Source organism: Nyctibius grandis, chromosome 3 (assembly GCF_013368605.1).
Source record: "Nyctibius grandis isolate bNycGra1 chromosome 3, bNycGra1.pri, whole genome shotgun sequence".
NCBI lineage: Eukaryota > Metazoa > Chordata > Aves > Nyctibiiformes > Nyctibiidae > Nyctibius > Nyctibius grandis.
The window spans coordinates 53,039,129-53,054,555 of NC_090660.1; the positions used below are offsets into that span (position 1 = coordinate 53,039,129).

Consider the following 15,427-nt stretch of genomic DNA (forward strand, 5'->3'; position numbering starts at 1 on the left):
AAACCAACAGCCCATTTAATATTTCAGCAGTTACACCCAGAAGTGGTTTTTAAACGGAGGATGTCATTTATTTAAGATAGCACCATAGTGTACATTGACACTTTACAGAGTCCTGCGCTTCACAGCTTACAATCTAGGAAGATGGAAGAACAGGAAAGGGGTTACCCACTGCTCCACCTGAAGGTTTAAACGAAAAGCGTCACATCAAGGAATGTCACTGTTCATCTCACTCCGTGCTACTTTATTACATCAATGCATACATCAATGCCTGATATGTGCTACACATCGATTCCTGATACACGCTAAGTGCTGCAGTTCAGTGCTTTTACTGGCATTAAGCAAGTCTTTGCAGAATACCACAACTGGTATTCTGTCCATTTTCCCAACAAGTACGACTCTTCCCCCATTGTGGCTACTGACCTGATGGGGGGAAAGAAGTCAGAAGTGTGAGGGAGCACGGAGGACTCACACTGGCCCAAGGGCAAGTCAGAAAAAAAAAAAAAAAGGCTAGCCTACACAAAACTGATCACACCCCAGACCATTTGATTACACTGTTTTAAGTAAGTTAATGCCTTTTGTTGCTAACAAACATGAGCCTCTGTCTGCATTAGCACGAAAACCAGACATCAACCACAAACCAGAGTTTACCTCAAGTTTGGTACCTTCATCATCTTAAAATCCTAACATGCCCAGTTTGCCACACTCTGAGACCCACCACTGCTGGCTTCCCTTACTGTTTCCCCTGCAGTCAGGAACCAGCTATCCCCAGCTCCATCCTTCCACAGCAGGCGCATGTGACGCAGCTGTAGTTACCGGGCAGGGTGAGCAGCCACACTTCAAGCTGAAGGCCTGTTATGCTAGTGCTAAATTCGTAAAACCAAACCACCTCCCTACACACGAAGCCCTGACACTCCCTTTCCCTTGAATTGCAACCTAACGGCCAAGAAACACTGACCTGCAAGCCTCAGTGGCTTGAACAACAGCAGGGAACAACCTCCCTCCCCCAACAACACACAAAATTCTACTTTCATTCTATTTTCAACTCTCAAAGTGCAGAATTCTTATTCAAAATGGCACTTGCTACCCATTAATCAGCATGGTTACAAGTGCTGAGCTTTTTTCTGCTTGGTCCCCAGCACTTCAAGATCCTTCCAAGTTAATGAGCAGTGACTTAACACCATTTCTGCTGTATAAATTTTATTCCTATGTACTCGGCTGTTTCTGCACCAGTGCAAAAAGCTACACCCCCACCCCTGCTCCCACAAGCAGCCTAACACTTTCCCTCACATGCGGCTTTCTGTCTTTGACAGACACCTCAGTCAATGCACATGATTGATATAAAACTGACTTCAGAAATATTTTTTAGCCATTTCCAGTAAGTAAAGAAAAGAAAGGGGAGTTTCCCTAGGGAAGGACCAAGATAAGCAATTCCAAAGGCGGGGGTATTTTACCCCAAGGGTCAACTCAGACTATAACAGTGACAGAACTGGGGTAGGAAATGGGAGTGCTTCAAAACAGTGTTCTGCACAGTAGGGCTGAACATACAGCTACAGATCGCATCAGATCCCCATGAAGAAGAGCCATATGGTCAAGGGAGAAGAAGGGTGGGAGCCCTGTATGCAAACTAGATGGGCAGAAAGCAGAAGAGTGAGTGTCCAGGAAAGCTTATGAGAAATTAATAATCATCTGCCAAACACTGGGGCCTGCCTGGTCCCAGTGTGACCACTGCCTCCAAGGTCCTTTGTACACACTGGCAAAATGAGCAACCACAGGACAATCAATAAGCCCAGACATGCAGGAGCATCACCTAACCCCAAAGAGGAGGTGAGAAGCAGCAGCACTGTCCGGCAATGGAGAGAGGCAGCTGGGTGATGGAACTGGCCCCTGGAAGAAATTAGTCTTTTTCCTACCCAAAGCTTCCCTGCTCCCATTTAGCCTAGAGAAAAACAGAAGAGGACTGAGCACAAGCAGGCAAGGTCCTGATCCATGGTGAGTAGAGCAGCAGCCAGACTGGAAAACCAAACACCTAGCCACATAATTCCCAAGTAGCCTGAAACGTGGAGAGGAAGCAGCCCAAAACCAGTGGGGAATGAAACTAAAAGGAGATGCTGCAACACAAGCAGGCAAGGAGTTGTTTCTGGAAGGAGGAAACACAGTAATCCAGAAAACTGACGCATAACTGGTGCTGACCCTAAGGTGTGGCATCGGAGTTTCGCCCTATCAGAATATAGGAGCCTGAGGTGACTCTTCTGAGACACCAGCTAGTGCTGGAAGGTGCTATACACAAGTCAGTCAGCTTTAAGACATTAAGCACTTGTTTCAAATCTGATGCAAGAAGCAGCTTTAGACAATTCTGCTTCCAAACTGAAGCAATACATGAACCTCTCCAAAGACTTTTCTACCCCCCCAACAGTTATGTTATCATCACCTCCAGCAGGCATGTATGGAAATGCTGTAGTACAGGTTTCCACACACACACACACACACTTACTTATCTTTTCCTTTCCTTTGCAGAGGTCTGCCACAGCTGCACTCCACTTCCTAGCAGGATGCCACCAGGAGCTAGAATATCTTCTGTGTTCTGTATCCACGAAGTGGCATCACTCCTCTGAGAAGCAGTACACTGACCTGCACCAAAGCTATCCAGAATATCTTCCAGAAAGGAGCTGCTATCAGACTTTAAGCTCTAAGTTTCTGTACGAAAACAAGAAAGGCTTTAGGTCCATATAAAAAGAGCAATGTCAATATTAGCTACTCATTTAATTGCTTTTGACTAATATGTACATAGTTTTAAATTAAGTTTATTCATTGGGAACATGTAATTTAGCGAGACTATAGTTATACCCAAATTAATGTTCACTTTCAAATTAATCAGAATACAAACGCTGAAATTCCCCTTAAGCTACAGACACTTTAAAATTACCAGATCAAAACAGTGACAACATTGTACTCTTCTAGCTTTTTAGAAGTTACTGATGCTCTTTAACAGCTTCCTAAACACAAGGTTGCCACTTGAACAAGTAAACGTCCTTGCAACATTTGTTTCACTTTGTGTGCACACCGAAAAATAAGTTCAAATGCCCTAACAGAGGGCTGGCTAGGAAACGTATACTGCACCTGGACCAAATGTGAAAATGCTGTGAACAGCAGACAAGGCTAGGACTGATACCAATAGATATTTATGCATATTTTACAGGAAGCAATTTCTGCAGTTACTGGAGTATTTTTCTAGATAATGAGAAGCATTTAAAATTATCCTAAAACCATTTTGTACCAATGTGGAAAAGTGTTGAAAAAATTAAAACTGGTCATCAGTTGTTAGTAGAAAGCACTCAAAAAGGTGAGTCCATTTGTTTTTCTTGTACTCTTGTTTTCTCAGTTCACGATGTGAAAAGTACATTTCCTGCTTTTTTTTCTCATTTCAACTCTTCTGGTTATTGCATCAGTCTCCCCCTCAGTTAAGACATGATGTGAAGAGCAAGGACCAGTGGAACAGCACAGTCTCTTCATGCAAGTAGCCCACAAGTACCCTTCTTAGAAATAAATAAGAGATATTTTCCAGCACCTTCCAGGAATTACTACTCCTCAGCTCATAGGGAGGGGAGGAACTAGGGCAAGTTAATAAATATGAAAATAAATTATACCATTTTCCCCACAAAAAAAACCTGGTTTAGGCTATTAACATCAATAGAAACTTCATCTTTGTTTGGATACAAACACCTAAGAGGTAACGTATCCGGGCGTCACGTTCAGGCAGCCCATTTAAACAACACAGGAAAAGTTAGTACCACGTAAGTTTTAGCTTTTCGGGATGATCCTCTAGATCGATACCTAATTCTACAGTATCATGTTCTGACTCATGTAGTTCCCTTTAAATGGTTCTAAGACACTATCAGATTACAAAGCAGACAAAATTCAGTGCTCTAGTACTTATCAGCCCTTCACAGAACAAATGTTCACATGGAAAATCCTTAGTACCACATATGCATTCTTTTCAAGTTTGAGTACGAAAAACCGAGATGGTGTAAATACAGATTTGTACTCTCTGTTACAAAAGGCACATTTAGGCAGTTTTAAATGGGCTATATGTTTTGTTTCCAGTGTTAAAAATAAATTGTCTAAATGAAAAGAGCATCTGCAGGAGGTCAATTTCATCTTCAGTAGGCAACAGGAGCTGCTGTGGAGATGACGGATGAGGTTACTTTCCCGCTGATCCAATATTCTTACAAATATATAAAACCTATGCAGATCAGCCTTGCAAGGGAGATCTACAAAGCAGTCTGCAGAATAGAACTTTTCTGTCAGTTACTTGGTATTTTTGGTTTTATTTTTCCGTTGACGCTGCTGCCATGGCTGGTTTCATGCCCTCGCGTGTTGACTTCAGCTCCTCCAATTCCGTGTTTAGTTTGCTGATCACCCACTCCAGGGCATCCCGACCCTGCCAAGAAAATACTGGAATTTAAGATCAGAAGAGATACAATACCACTGCTCATGTTTCTATAGTTTCTCCTCTGTCAGACATGAGACTTGTTTTAAAATTAATTCCACATCCTGCATAGTTTCATATTAGATTATACTGATAATTTCTGAGCATCCTCTTATGGAAACTTCACAGCAAAGGCGTTTGCTTAACCCATAAGCAAGAAGTAAATACAATGCTGGTGTGAGCTCCCAGTAGCACACCTCGGCAAAAAGCCTCACTCAGCAGTTAAGTTCCCTTATCACAGAATCACACAGAATTACAGAATGTTAGGGATTGGAAGGGACCTCGAAAGATCATCTAGTCCAATCCCCCTGCCGGAGCAGGATTGCCTAGACCATATCACACAGGAACGCGTCCAGGCGGGTTTTGAATGTCTCCAGAGAAGGAGACTCCACAACCTCTCTGGGCAGCCTGTTCCAGTGTTCAGTCACCCTCACCGTAAAGAAGTTTTTCCTCATATTTATGCGGAACCTCCTGTGTTCCAGCTTGCACCCATTGCCCCTTGTCCTGTCAAGGGATGTCACTGAGAAGAGCCTGGCTCCATCCTCATGACACTTGCCCTTTACATATTTATGTGAGAGTATTGCTGGTTTTACTGTTTGCTGCTCCCATCACCCAAAGAATAGCAGCAAATTTATGGCAAAGTCAAGATACTGTTCTCAGATTCATGAGCCAAGTTATATAGGGACAGTTTTTGAGAAGATGCAGGACAAAGAAAGATAGTCTTCCAAGTGCTCTTTGAAGTAACAACTAATTGATTTGATCTCTAGCAAGAGTTCAGAGATGGCCTCACACTGAGGTCTACATTCACGCACAGCAATTTTTCAGCATATAAAACAGACTAAATGAGAGACTACAGTCACACCTTTTATACCAAGGCACAGTCTTTCGCTGTTCATTTCTCAGAATAGGAGTGCCCCAAAGCTAGGCACTGGCAGACAATGCTTTAGGAAGAGCTGGGGAATCCAGCAAAATAAGCATGTCAAAACCTTTTGCCTTAAGAAGACTCTGTAGCAGCTGTACCCCAATAACCACAAGATGAGCACACAGCCATGCAGTGAAGCCAAGATAATAAAGAGAAGCACTTTAACTAAACAAAAGTGCAAGATTTTAGAGCTCCACAATTTCAGAATGACAGCTTTTGCCAAAACGAGCAGATGGGATCAGACCAGGAAAACACCTGGCCTTTTTTCACTTAAAGAGAAGCCAAGAGACATCCACCTCTGTTGCCCGACTAAGAAGTACAAACAGTGGAGAGCAGTAACGGGGAGCCATATGGCTCTGGCCAAGTCTAGAGAAGTTGTGGAGATAAAGGATCTGAGTCCAAGAAGTCTTAAGTCTTCAGGAGAGCCAGTGTCAGTGTTCAAGCCCCCTGCAGAGACTGAGGGAAAGGAGGGGAACACCCCTCCACACACACACACACAGAGTTTTATTCTGAACCATGAGGTACTATTTTTGTTGCATGCATTATAGGTGATAAAGTGAACAAAAATCTCATAAAGTGTCCAGAAACTGCTGTTGTCCTTTAGAAAGCACTAAGCATGAACAAGAATCCGCATAAACAGCTTCGAAAACCTCAAAAAAAAAAAAAATCCAAAACCCACATACACTCTTGAAGAATTTTTTTGGTGGCTAGAAACATTACTCTGGAGTAATATTAAAAGCCCAGTTCCAGGCTGCAAAGTGTAACTTACTAGAAGAAATAAAGCTTTACTATGAATAAGAGCATATTTAGCTCAAGACTCTAAGTTCAGTGAAGGGCTGACTCTGTTTCTGTTCAGGTTTTTCATATTACAAGGACTCAAAGAATAAACACTAGTTGCTACGTCTGCACGGGCAGGCAGTCCTTAAACAGAGAAAAGTCATCCACGTATCACAACGAAGTGTTCAGCTCTTGGCCAGAGCTCAGAAAGGGGGATTCAGCCCTACCCAGAATTACCTCAAGAACTAGTATGTCTAAGTTAACTTAGTTCAACGTATGCCTTTAAAAAATACTAACAGTATTCCAGAAAGCATGATTTAAATTGTCCAGTTTAAGTATGTGTTGCTGAAAAAAGTCCTTAGAAGAGCATGATTTAACTTCCGAGTTCCTTCCGTTTGAGCACCAAATTGATTCACCATGCTTCAGCAGGTGATAAGTTCCACCATCTCTACATCCTGTGCAAGACCTGGGAACACCAGCAAAACACACATAAAAGCACCCAGACAGGAGCAGGCTACGGCATAGCAACAAGTTGTAACTAGCCATGAATTAGCCAAGTGGAGTGCTCCACATGAATTAGCCAAGTGGGGGGAGAGAGCGGGAATCATCTTTCAGTAAGCATGCATTTGGGTATTTAAAAGTCAGGTTAAAATGTCCTCTCTTAGGTGACAGAGGCACAGAGAACTGAGGAAGACAGAAACAACTTAGATGTTGTATTTGCCTAATTGCAGAAAGAAGACTTGTCAGAAAGTCAAACACCTTTAATGTAGAAAATGCTCAGTAGAAAAAGACTAAGATTCTTTTCAAGCCCTGGCTATGAGACAACCAGGTCATAGTATTTTAGTTGATATATTTGTTGACAAGATAAAATAAAAAAAAAAACAACATGACATTCGACTGGAGCACCAAGATATTTCCCTCAGCTTTTCAGACTACATAGGTCTGCATGTTTCCTTAGACCTGCGTACACTATACACTGTACTTTGCAGCTAAGAATAAACTCGTGATATTGGCAAGGAAGGAATAGTCTGCACAGGAAATTAAGTTTCAGATCTTAACAAGATGCAAAGCCTCCAAGTACTGCAGAACTACCCAGTTACGAAAAAAAAATCTGACAGAGGATTGATTTATAAAGTTTCATATTGTACAACAAATTCTGTAGTAAGTCATCAAGCAAGCACATTCATAACGAAGCATGCATATTATGTTAGTCTTTATTGCATATGTTAGCAGTATGACATGTTTGGCAGACCAAACGCTGCATATGAAGATTTGTTGATAGAGCTTAAGTGACTGATAAATGCTGAGCCTTTGTAGTTGACATTTTCCAGAAAAAAACAGCCATAGCAGCTTAGTGGAATGAGAACATAAAAGCAAACACTCATGGCATACACTGATCTCAAAGTAAGCAGTGTAAAAAAAACTCTACATTCTGAACTAGGAGAAGCAGCATAATGGAATTTTTTTAAGGAATCTTATTACTTGAAGCATAAGCCAACACAGGAACAACAGAGACAGGCTACACTGACTAGTGGAAGCAAAACAATCTGCACAGAGGTATCACAGAGGCAAGTACACTCAGTTCTCTCAACCTTGAAGTCAGATTCTTCCATAGTCACATTGCTTAAGGGACACGTCACTACCAAAATGAATGTAACTACAAGACCAATGAAATAACACAAACAGTCTTGACATTCTGACAGCTTCAAGCTTTGTACAGATTTCCACAGAAGGTCACAGAAGGGCAACAATATTCCTCAAGCATAAGAAAAGCAAATACAATTTCACTATGCAAAAGATTACCGCTGTTAGGCAATCTGTTTCAAGAAATCCATTTTATATCCTAAGAGTACAACTCTGTTTCATTTTTATAATGCCAATTCTAGTCATTAGCCAATTTATTAATTTCTTCAGGTACCAGTTTTATGTACTGAAATCACAGAAACTAGGATCAGATCAAACACTTGGCAGAGGGACTCACTGACATGCCTAGTTATCTGCAGTCATCATTCCACTGTCAAACCATAATCAGCATGGTGTGGCACAAGGCATGGCTGCAGCAAGTTGGTTGTCCAGTGGCATAAGCACGGGTTAATTGATCCAGTCTAGATCTGACCTACTCTCCCTCTCTACAACTGCAGTGTAATGAACATGTTTGCCATTCCTGTATGCAATGTATATAAAACATACATGCAGGTTAATTTATGAAATTCACATGACAACAATCCATGCACATATTTGCTAGAAAGCTGAAATGCTGTACCAAGAAGAAGAATGCTGGCATTACCACTAGTTAGTACAAACTGTAGATGTGGAGAACTGCTAGCTTAGAGCGCTTTCAGAATTTTGAATTATCCACTCAATAGCATCCCACCCCTGGAGTAACACAGAAAAGATTTACAACATATGGCAAATGATTTTTCCATCATCATTACAAATAATATATTCATCATCTGCCACTTCTACCTCAAAGCAAAATCTCAATACTTACTTCCTATTTCTTCAGAACAACAAAACATTTTCCAGCAACTTTCATGAAGTTTAAGAGGGGTGCTAAGACCACAGAGGCACAGCACAGCACGCGAGAAGAGCTAGTAATAGCAGAGTACGCTACTGGGTAGCAAAGAAAGGGCCAGTAACAGCAAGTACAAATTCCTGCGAAGTTTAACATCTCTGAAGAGACTCTTGAGTGAAACACACAGGACAAGAAGGTCTTTTTGATTCGCAAGAAGCTTGTGAGCCAGTGCGTTCCTTGAAAATGGCAGAACAGAAGAACAATCTTTAAAAGAAACTGAGCTCTCACACAGGCAACACCTGAGTAGGTACCAAGAAATATTTACACTTTCTCTGAGTTCAGTACAGACATGCAGATGTGACAGATGCCACGAGAGGAATTCAGGCAGCACTTTTAAGTGTGCCTAGTTGATCTGGCCATTCCAACTAGCTAGTACTTTGCTACTTGGAGTCAGTCTGGGTTTGAACTTCTCTTTCAACAATATATGCCCCACACAGACTTTTAAATGGAAACTGGATCAGAATAGAATTGTAATTTATCTGAAATACATTCCACTTACGACTTTCAAACAAACACAGAGAGCACTCAGCTAGTTAAAGTTACTCTTCAGTGTCTAGAAATTACCCATCACTCCTTCCCTATCCCCTGATTTTAACCTGTTTTCCTCTCATTTTTGGAGAAGCACACAGAAGGGTGGAAAAGGAGGCACTCTCCTCTCTGATCTAGTTGGTCAATACCTCCTATCAAGTCGGTTTATGCTGCCTTGGTCAAGCAACACCTCTCACAAGGACAAAGGGCTGGCCAAAGCACAGGCTCTCTGGCATAGCAGGAGTTACCTGGGCCAGATTCCCACCGTGCTGAACCTCTCAGCAATGCAGAGCACAAACTCAAATTTCAGGTGCACTCATCCTGCTGTTAGGCAGCGATAGCTATGCTTCTCTAGTAATCCCATTTCTTTCCCACCTTCTTCGAAGAAGGATAGACAAAGTGCCCAAGAATAAGCACTCCCGCAGCTCTGCCTGTGCTGAAGTACAGCTCCATGGCTGCAAGCCAAGTAGAAAAAGCAAGCACAAGACAGAGGAGTTGGTGTAGTGTTACCTACAAAAGCCAGCATAGTTTCGTCTCTTCAAAGAATATGCCTCTGCTTACACTACCTTACTTTCAGCCAAAGGCAAGGAGACAGCTCAATAATGCACAGGAACTGGAACAACTGACAAAGTAGCATAGAAAATATGCTAGCATTAACTGCTAAATCCAGATTATAAAGGCTGAAAAGGAAGTTATATTCACTACTAGCACTAACTCCTGGCAATAGGAGGTTAGTGTTTGAAAAGGTGCTTTGGGGAAAAAAAAAAAAACCAAAACCCAACTAATAGTATGTGTACACTATGTCTAACTGTAGCATACACATAGAGGTTTGTTCGTTTTGATGTGCAAGTCTAGTTGAAAAACAAAGATTTAGTAGCGAAACCTTTCCATACTTTGGGAAATTATGTTCTAATTGCTGAGATCCTACAAAAAAAACAACAGTTGAAACTGTGCACAAAGTTTAGAGAAATTAAATATAGTATTCAGCAAACGAGATTGACAATTACTATTTCAACAAAAAGAAAGGTATGTGTGGTGGGGGAGAGAGGAAGAAAACAGAATAAAGATGTACCTTTCTGGCATTAGAAGATATTGTGCTTGCCATTAAGCTTTCCAGATAACTGCTCAAGCTAATGCCTTTAACAGTAATAATTGCTTCTTGAGTTAGCACAGTTCTGTGAGAGAATAAAGAAAAGTTAGTATCTAAACTGCATAATGTCTCCTATACCCAAGAAGCACATAAATATCCCTGCTTACTTTCCAGGGTTTTCAGGATGAGGCGTGTAAACGAGTCTCTCATCAACAGACACCAAGTTTGTGAGAGTAATCTTAAAAAAAAAAAAAAAAAAAAAAAAAAAAGAGCTGAAATCCTCACTTCCCGCCTTTCATTGTTCTGTTATCAACAGCACTGCTCAACAGCAGAGCACTCAATTTAATGTCAGAGACAAAACAGTGTACACAGAATATAAAACTCAGAACACAGTCAATAAAAAGACCTATAAAGGGTGATGCATCTTCTGCTATCCTAGACCTAATTATATCAATCTAAGTTCCTATTCACAGTACAAAGCACAAACAGTTTTCCATTCATTTTCTCTGAATGTTGAGCCTTATCTGATTTATGGCACTCAATTCAGAGACGCTCTTCAAGACCAAGACCACCCTAACACTATTTGGAGTGTACAGAAAATTAATACTCAGGAAAGACAATGCCTCTTCTACAGAGACAAGGCTCTGCTACAGACAGCTCCACTTTAAATCTGATAGTTACAAGTTCCCAGGATACCAAAATACGGCATAATATTTAATTTACATTTTGTGAAAAAAGGCATTTCAAATTAAAACTTTTGTTGTAAATGGCAGTGTAATGTAGAAGTTATTAATCTAAAAGTCAAACTATTTTACATGCATTCTGAGAAATAATCTTACATTAAAAACAATCACAAATGTTTTATCCCAAAGTATTTAAAGTTCCCTATTTGTTGGAAGAAGAAGGAAAAAAAAGAGCCAACTAAGACATGAAAATTGCCACCTCCTGATGAAAGATGCAAACACATTCTAATCTACACGTTAAGAGCAAAACATCTAATCTCCAGAACTAATTACGAGAAACTTCTTAAGCTACCACTCACATTAGTTGAGCAAAGCTCCATCTTTTTTTCCACTGGATCTACCACAGAATGTTCCTCAATGTAGGTCAGAGTTCTACTTGTTCCTAAAATCTGAAAGTGAAGAAATAAAAAAATTTAAAAATAAAAAAGTACTGAAATAAATAAAAAAAACCAAAACAAAACGCATAAATGTCAAGTTCTTAGTGACCGCAAATAAATACGAAGTAATTCATCGATACCAGAACACTGATCAGTGGCAAGACTACATCCTGGTAGGTTGTATCAGTCATACAGCATGACACAGACATGTCTGGAAGGCATGTACAGACATACACACACTACAGGCATATTAAAGCCTACAATGTATTCTCACTACTAAGTAGGCTAATTACAGCCTATGTGATATTTGTGGAGTGTATTTCCTATAAATTAAGCTTTTACTTTGAATTCAGCTCCAATTCAGATGGCGAGACAAAAACGCACCACACCCTTAATAAACCATTAAGCCTGTAAAAGCGTACCGCTTTTACAATACTTGGCAATCCCCACTCTGTGCTGAGAAGACGGTGACTATGCAACCTCCCCTGGTTATCAAGGCTTCTGTCAAGGACATCTACGCCTACTACACATGGATTCATTGGGTTGGGGTACTTTCTCATAGCAGCTTTGATCACTGTATCCCAGGGGTGTCTGTAAAAAGAAGAGGAGACAATATTTGTAACTATTTTGTATTTAATTGCAAGTATTCAGACAACACTAAATCAGGGATCCAGCTTGCGTAATATGGACTGTGCTGTACAACTTCATAGCTCCCAAAAGTCTCTTCAGAATTCAGTGACACTTGGAACAGCACTAAGAAAGTATTGATACACAAACAAGAAAAAAAAACACCTTTCTCCAGAGTGAAGAAAGGAATTATTAACCCAAGACTAACAGAAATGAGGGCAAGGGGCAACAGTCACAAATTGCTACAAGTGACGTTCCAATTAGCTGTGCAAAAATCCTACAATAACAGGGTAGCTGTCCACAGAGACTGTTGAATCTCGATTCATTTCAGAACTCAACCAGAAAAGCAAAGTGACCTAACATTTAAGTTAAAGTTAGCCTTGCTTTGAGAAGGAGGCTGGACTAGATGACCTCCAGAAGCCCACTCTAACATAAATTCTTCTATAATTCTAAGCACACCAAATAAACTAAAGAAGAAATCATTAGCTTCTGTTTCTTCCTATAGTAAAAGAGCAAAGTGAAATTTAATTCAACTAAAAAAAATCAGGACGTTCAAAATAAAGAAACAAAATAAAGAAACAGAAACCAGCTCACTGCCTGAAGTCTGCACCTTTACTACTGCTTCCAGTAGCTTGTTAGCATGACTTACATTTATGGATACTCTTCCCAATACAGAACCGTTTTTATGAAACAAGTTTGATAATCTCAAACTCCTGGGATGAGAGCAGCCCCACTACTGGAGGACAGGCTGTCCACACGGCTCTTGTTGTGGGACTTCATATATGTTCTTCTGAAACAGAGGAGGCTAGAGAAATCATGGACTTGATCCAATACAGAAACTCTGTTCCTAAACAATGATTTCTGTGTTCAGAATAACTGATAGATCCGGAATGAATGGTTTATAACCTTTAAAGGTACCTTTAAAAATTTAACTATTGATACCTAACTTCAGAAGGCTTAGGGGTGCCAACTTGTACATGAGTTGCACTCAGGGCCCTAACGGAATTCATTTTTAGGAACACCACTTTTAGTCTTAAAATAGACTGGTACAGAAGGGTATAAACAGTACACCACTGCCATAACAAAGAGAAGCTTGGAAAAATAAGTTCTTTTTCTAACAATAAGAGTAAGAAAAGGTCTGTCAACTTTATTGGTGCAAGCAGGAAAAACAGAGCCCTTAGTTCCCACATCAGAAAGAGAGCTGAAGACCATTCCTGGTTATCTTCAGTGACTATACATCATAATCAACAGAAGATACACAAGCTGAAAATGTCAAATTTCTGTTAAGTGTCCTCAAGGGATTTTAAGAGTCAGAGATCTGATAAGGCACAACGGTATTTTATTAACCCCTGAACTGAAGTATCTACACCAGCACACACAACTTCGTAAAATGGGGGTGTTCCAATACAGATCTTGATGAGAAAATGCCAAATAAAAATCCATTTTGTGTTTCCCAGGTGACAGATATTCATCTCAAACTCAGAAGTTATGCCATACACAAGCAGCCTTTGCCTGCCATTTCATATCAGAAGCTACAGTTTACTTATACTAATGTTAAAGTTGAACACTTAATACCTATGTCAGTGTAACGAATTCAGTTGTGTTAACGTAATTAAAGAAGTTTAAAACTGCACATCTGGGATATTTTGTAATATCCCCTGGTGCTCTTCAGGTTTCAAAATTTTTAAGGGACCTGTAGTAGGTGAGTTATCAGTGGCATTTTAAGAGTTGCACTGCAACTGCTGTGTCCATCAGCTCCCCGGTATAGCTTAGGCAAGTATTATATACCTGTTGATACTTTTGCCTATTGTTCCCGCGTTACAAGAAAATGGAATTGGATGACCAGACCCGTGTCCAAAATGCATTTAATGCAGGAAAAGACGGACAGTAAGAAAACTTACTCAGCTGTCACTTAACAGCTGTCTGCTAGGCATCTCTGTGAGAGTAACTGAGGGCTAAGGTAAGACACACAGTCACTCTGTCCATACCTCTTGGCATACATCATCAAGTACGTCAGTAGGTTGGGATTTTGGGGTTTTTTGGACAGTGTGAAAGTTATTTTTCCTTTAATGCCCACATCTTTATCAAGCAATTACGCTGTCGGGGCAGCTCTACCACCGCCCTGTTGGAATGGTATTTCCCGCCGCAAGCGACAGGAGGTGGGAGAAACCCTCGCGGGGGGTCCGACCACGCCGGGAAAAGCTGAAGGCGATGAAGGACCGGCAGCGGGGGGAGCGCTGACGCACCGCCGGGGACCGTCCCCAGCCCACCCTACCCCACCGGAGCATTTAGCGCCGCCAGAAGACGGTGCCCCCCCCCGCCCCCCGGCTGCCGGGCGAGCCTTCGTGCCGGCATAACCGGTCCGGAGCCACCGCCGCCAGCCCTCTCCTCCGGCCGCGCCCGCGGCATTTCGTATTTCCGCCCTCACCCTGGCAGGGCCCGGCTTGCCCCGCACAGCCCGGCCCGGCCCGGCAAGGCGCCGGAGTGGCGGCCCGCCCGCGCGGCCGGGGGAAGGAGCGGCGCCGCCGTTCAACGGCCGCCGCGCGCAGCGGGGGCTCGCCGCCCCTCAGCCGTCGTCGTCCCCCCACCCAGCCCCTCACCCGAACACGTGCTCAGAGCTCCAGATCTTCATGGCCGCCCTGGGTCTCTCCTCAGCGCCGGCGGGGGAAGGCGGGAGGGCGGGCGGGCAGCGGCAGCCCGAGCGCGGCGGCCCCTGACAGCCGCACACCGGCCGGCCGGCGAGCGCGAGCGACCGCGAGAGGCGGAGCTCCGCGTGCCGGCACTGGACGTGCCCAGCCGGCTCCTGCGTCACGCGCCTCCGTCACAGCCTTGCCCAGTCCCCCCCCCGCGCCTGTTGGGCGGGGGCAGCGCGCAGGCGCAGCGCGGCACCGGCTCTGGCGGGTTGTGACCCCGCTGTTAGCTCGGGCGCTTCGCGCTGCACAGACCCGCCACGGCCAGGCCCGGCGGTGCGTGCTGCGTGCAGCACGGTGGGTAGACCGAGCGCCTGCGGGACCCCGATGGGGTCAGTTCGCTGTGGAAACAAGCAGCCTGAGAAAGCAGCGCTGCATCGCCAGAAACTACCTGACGGCGCAACTTTTGACACATAAAACACACTTTTACGGGTTATCTACGTTGGAGTTTTGCTATAAGTGTGCTGGCGCTCGTGGGTGTAACACTCAGCCGGGTGCAGCGTGTGCGTTGCTATGCCCAGGAGTGACACGATGATGCTCAACGCCTTAATGCACCCAGAGGCCTTTGCACAAAGTAATTTTATAGCGACGGTCTCGATATACAATGCATTA

At 42.8% G+C, this 15,427-nt stretch overlaps 1 protein-coding gene across 1 annotated transcript; it reads right to left on the minus strand.

Moving 5' to 3' along the window:
- Positions 1 to 43: 43 nt before the first annotated feature.
- PRELID3A (PRELI domain containing 3A) lies at positions 44 to 14,868 on the minus strand. Its single transcript, XM_068396166.1, has 6 exons — positions 14,726 to 14,868; positions 11,921 to 12,089; positions 11,421 to 11,510; positions 10,546 to 10,616; positions 10,361 to 10,463; positions 44 to 4,438 (listed from the first exon to the last, which is right to left on the minus strand). The coding sequence occupies exons 1-6, from the start codon at positions 14,755 to 14,757 to the stop codon at positions 4,325 to 4,327; spliced, it is 579 nt and encodes a 192-aa protein (XP_068252267.1). The 5' UTR covers positions 14,758 to 14,868; the 3' UTR covers positions 44 to 4,324.
- Between the last annotated feature and the right edge of the window lie 559 nt (positions 14,869 to 15,427).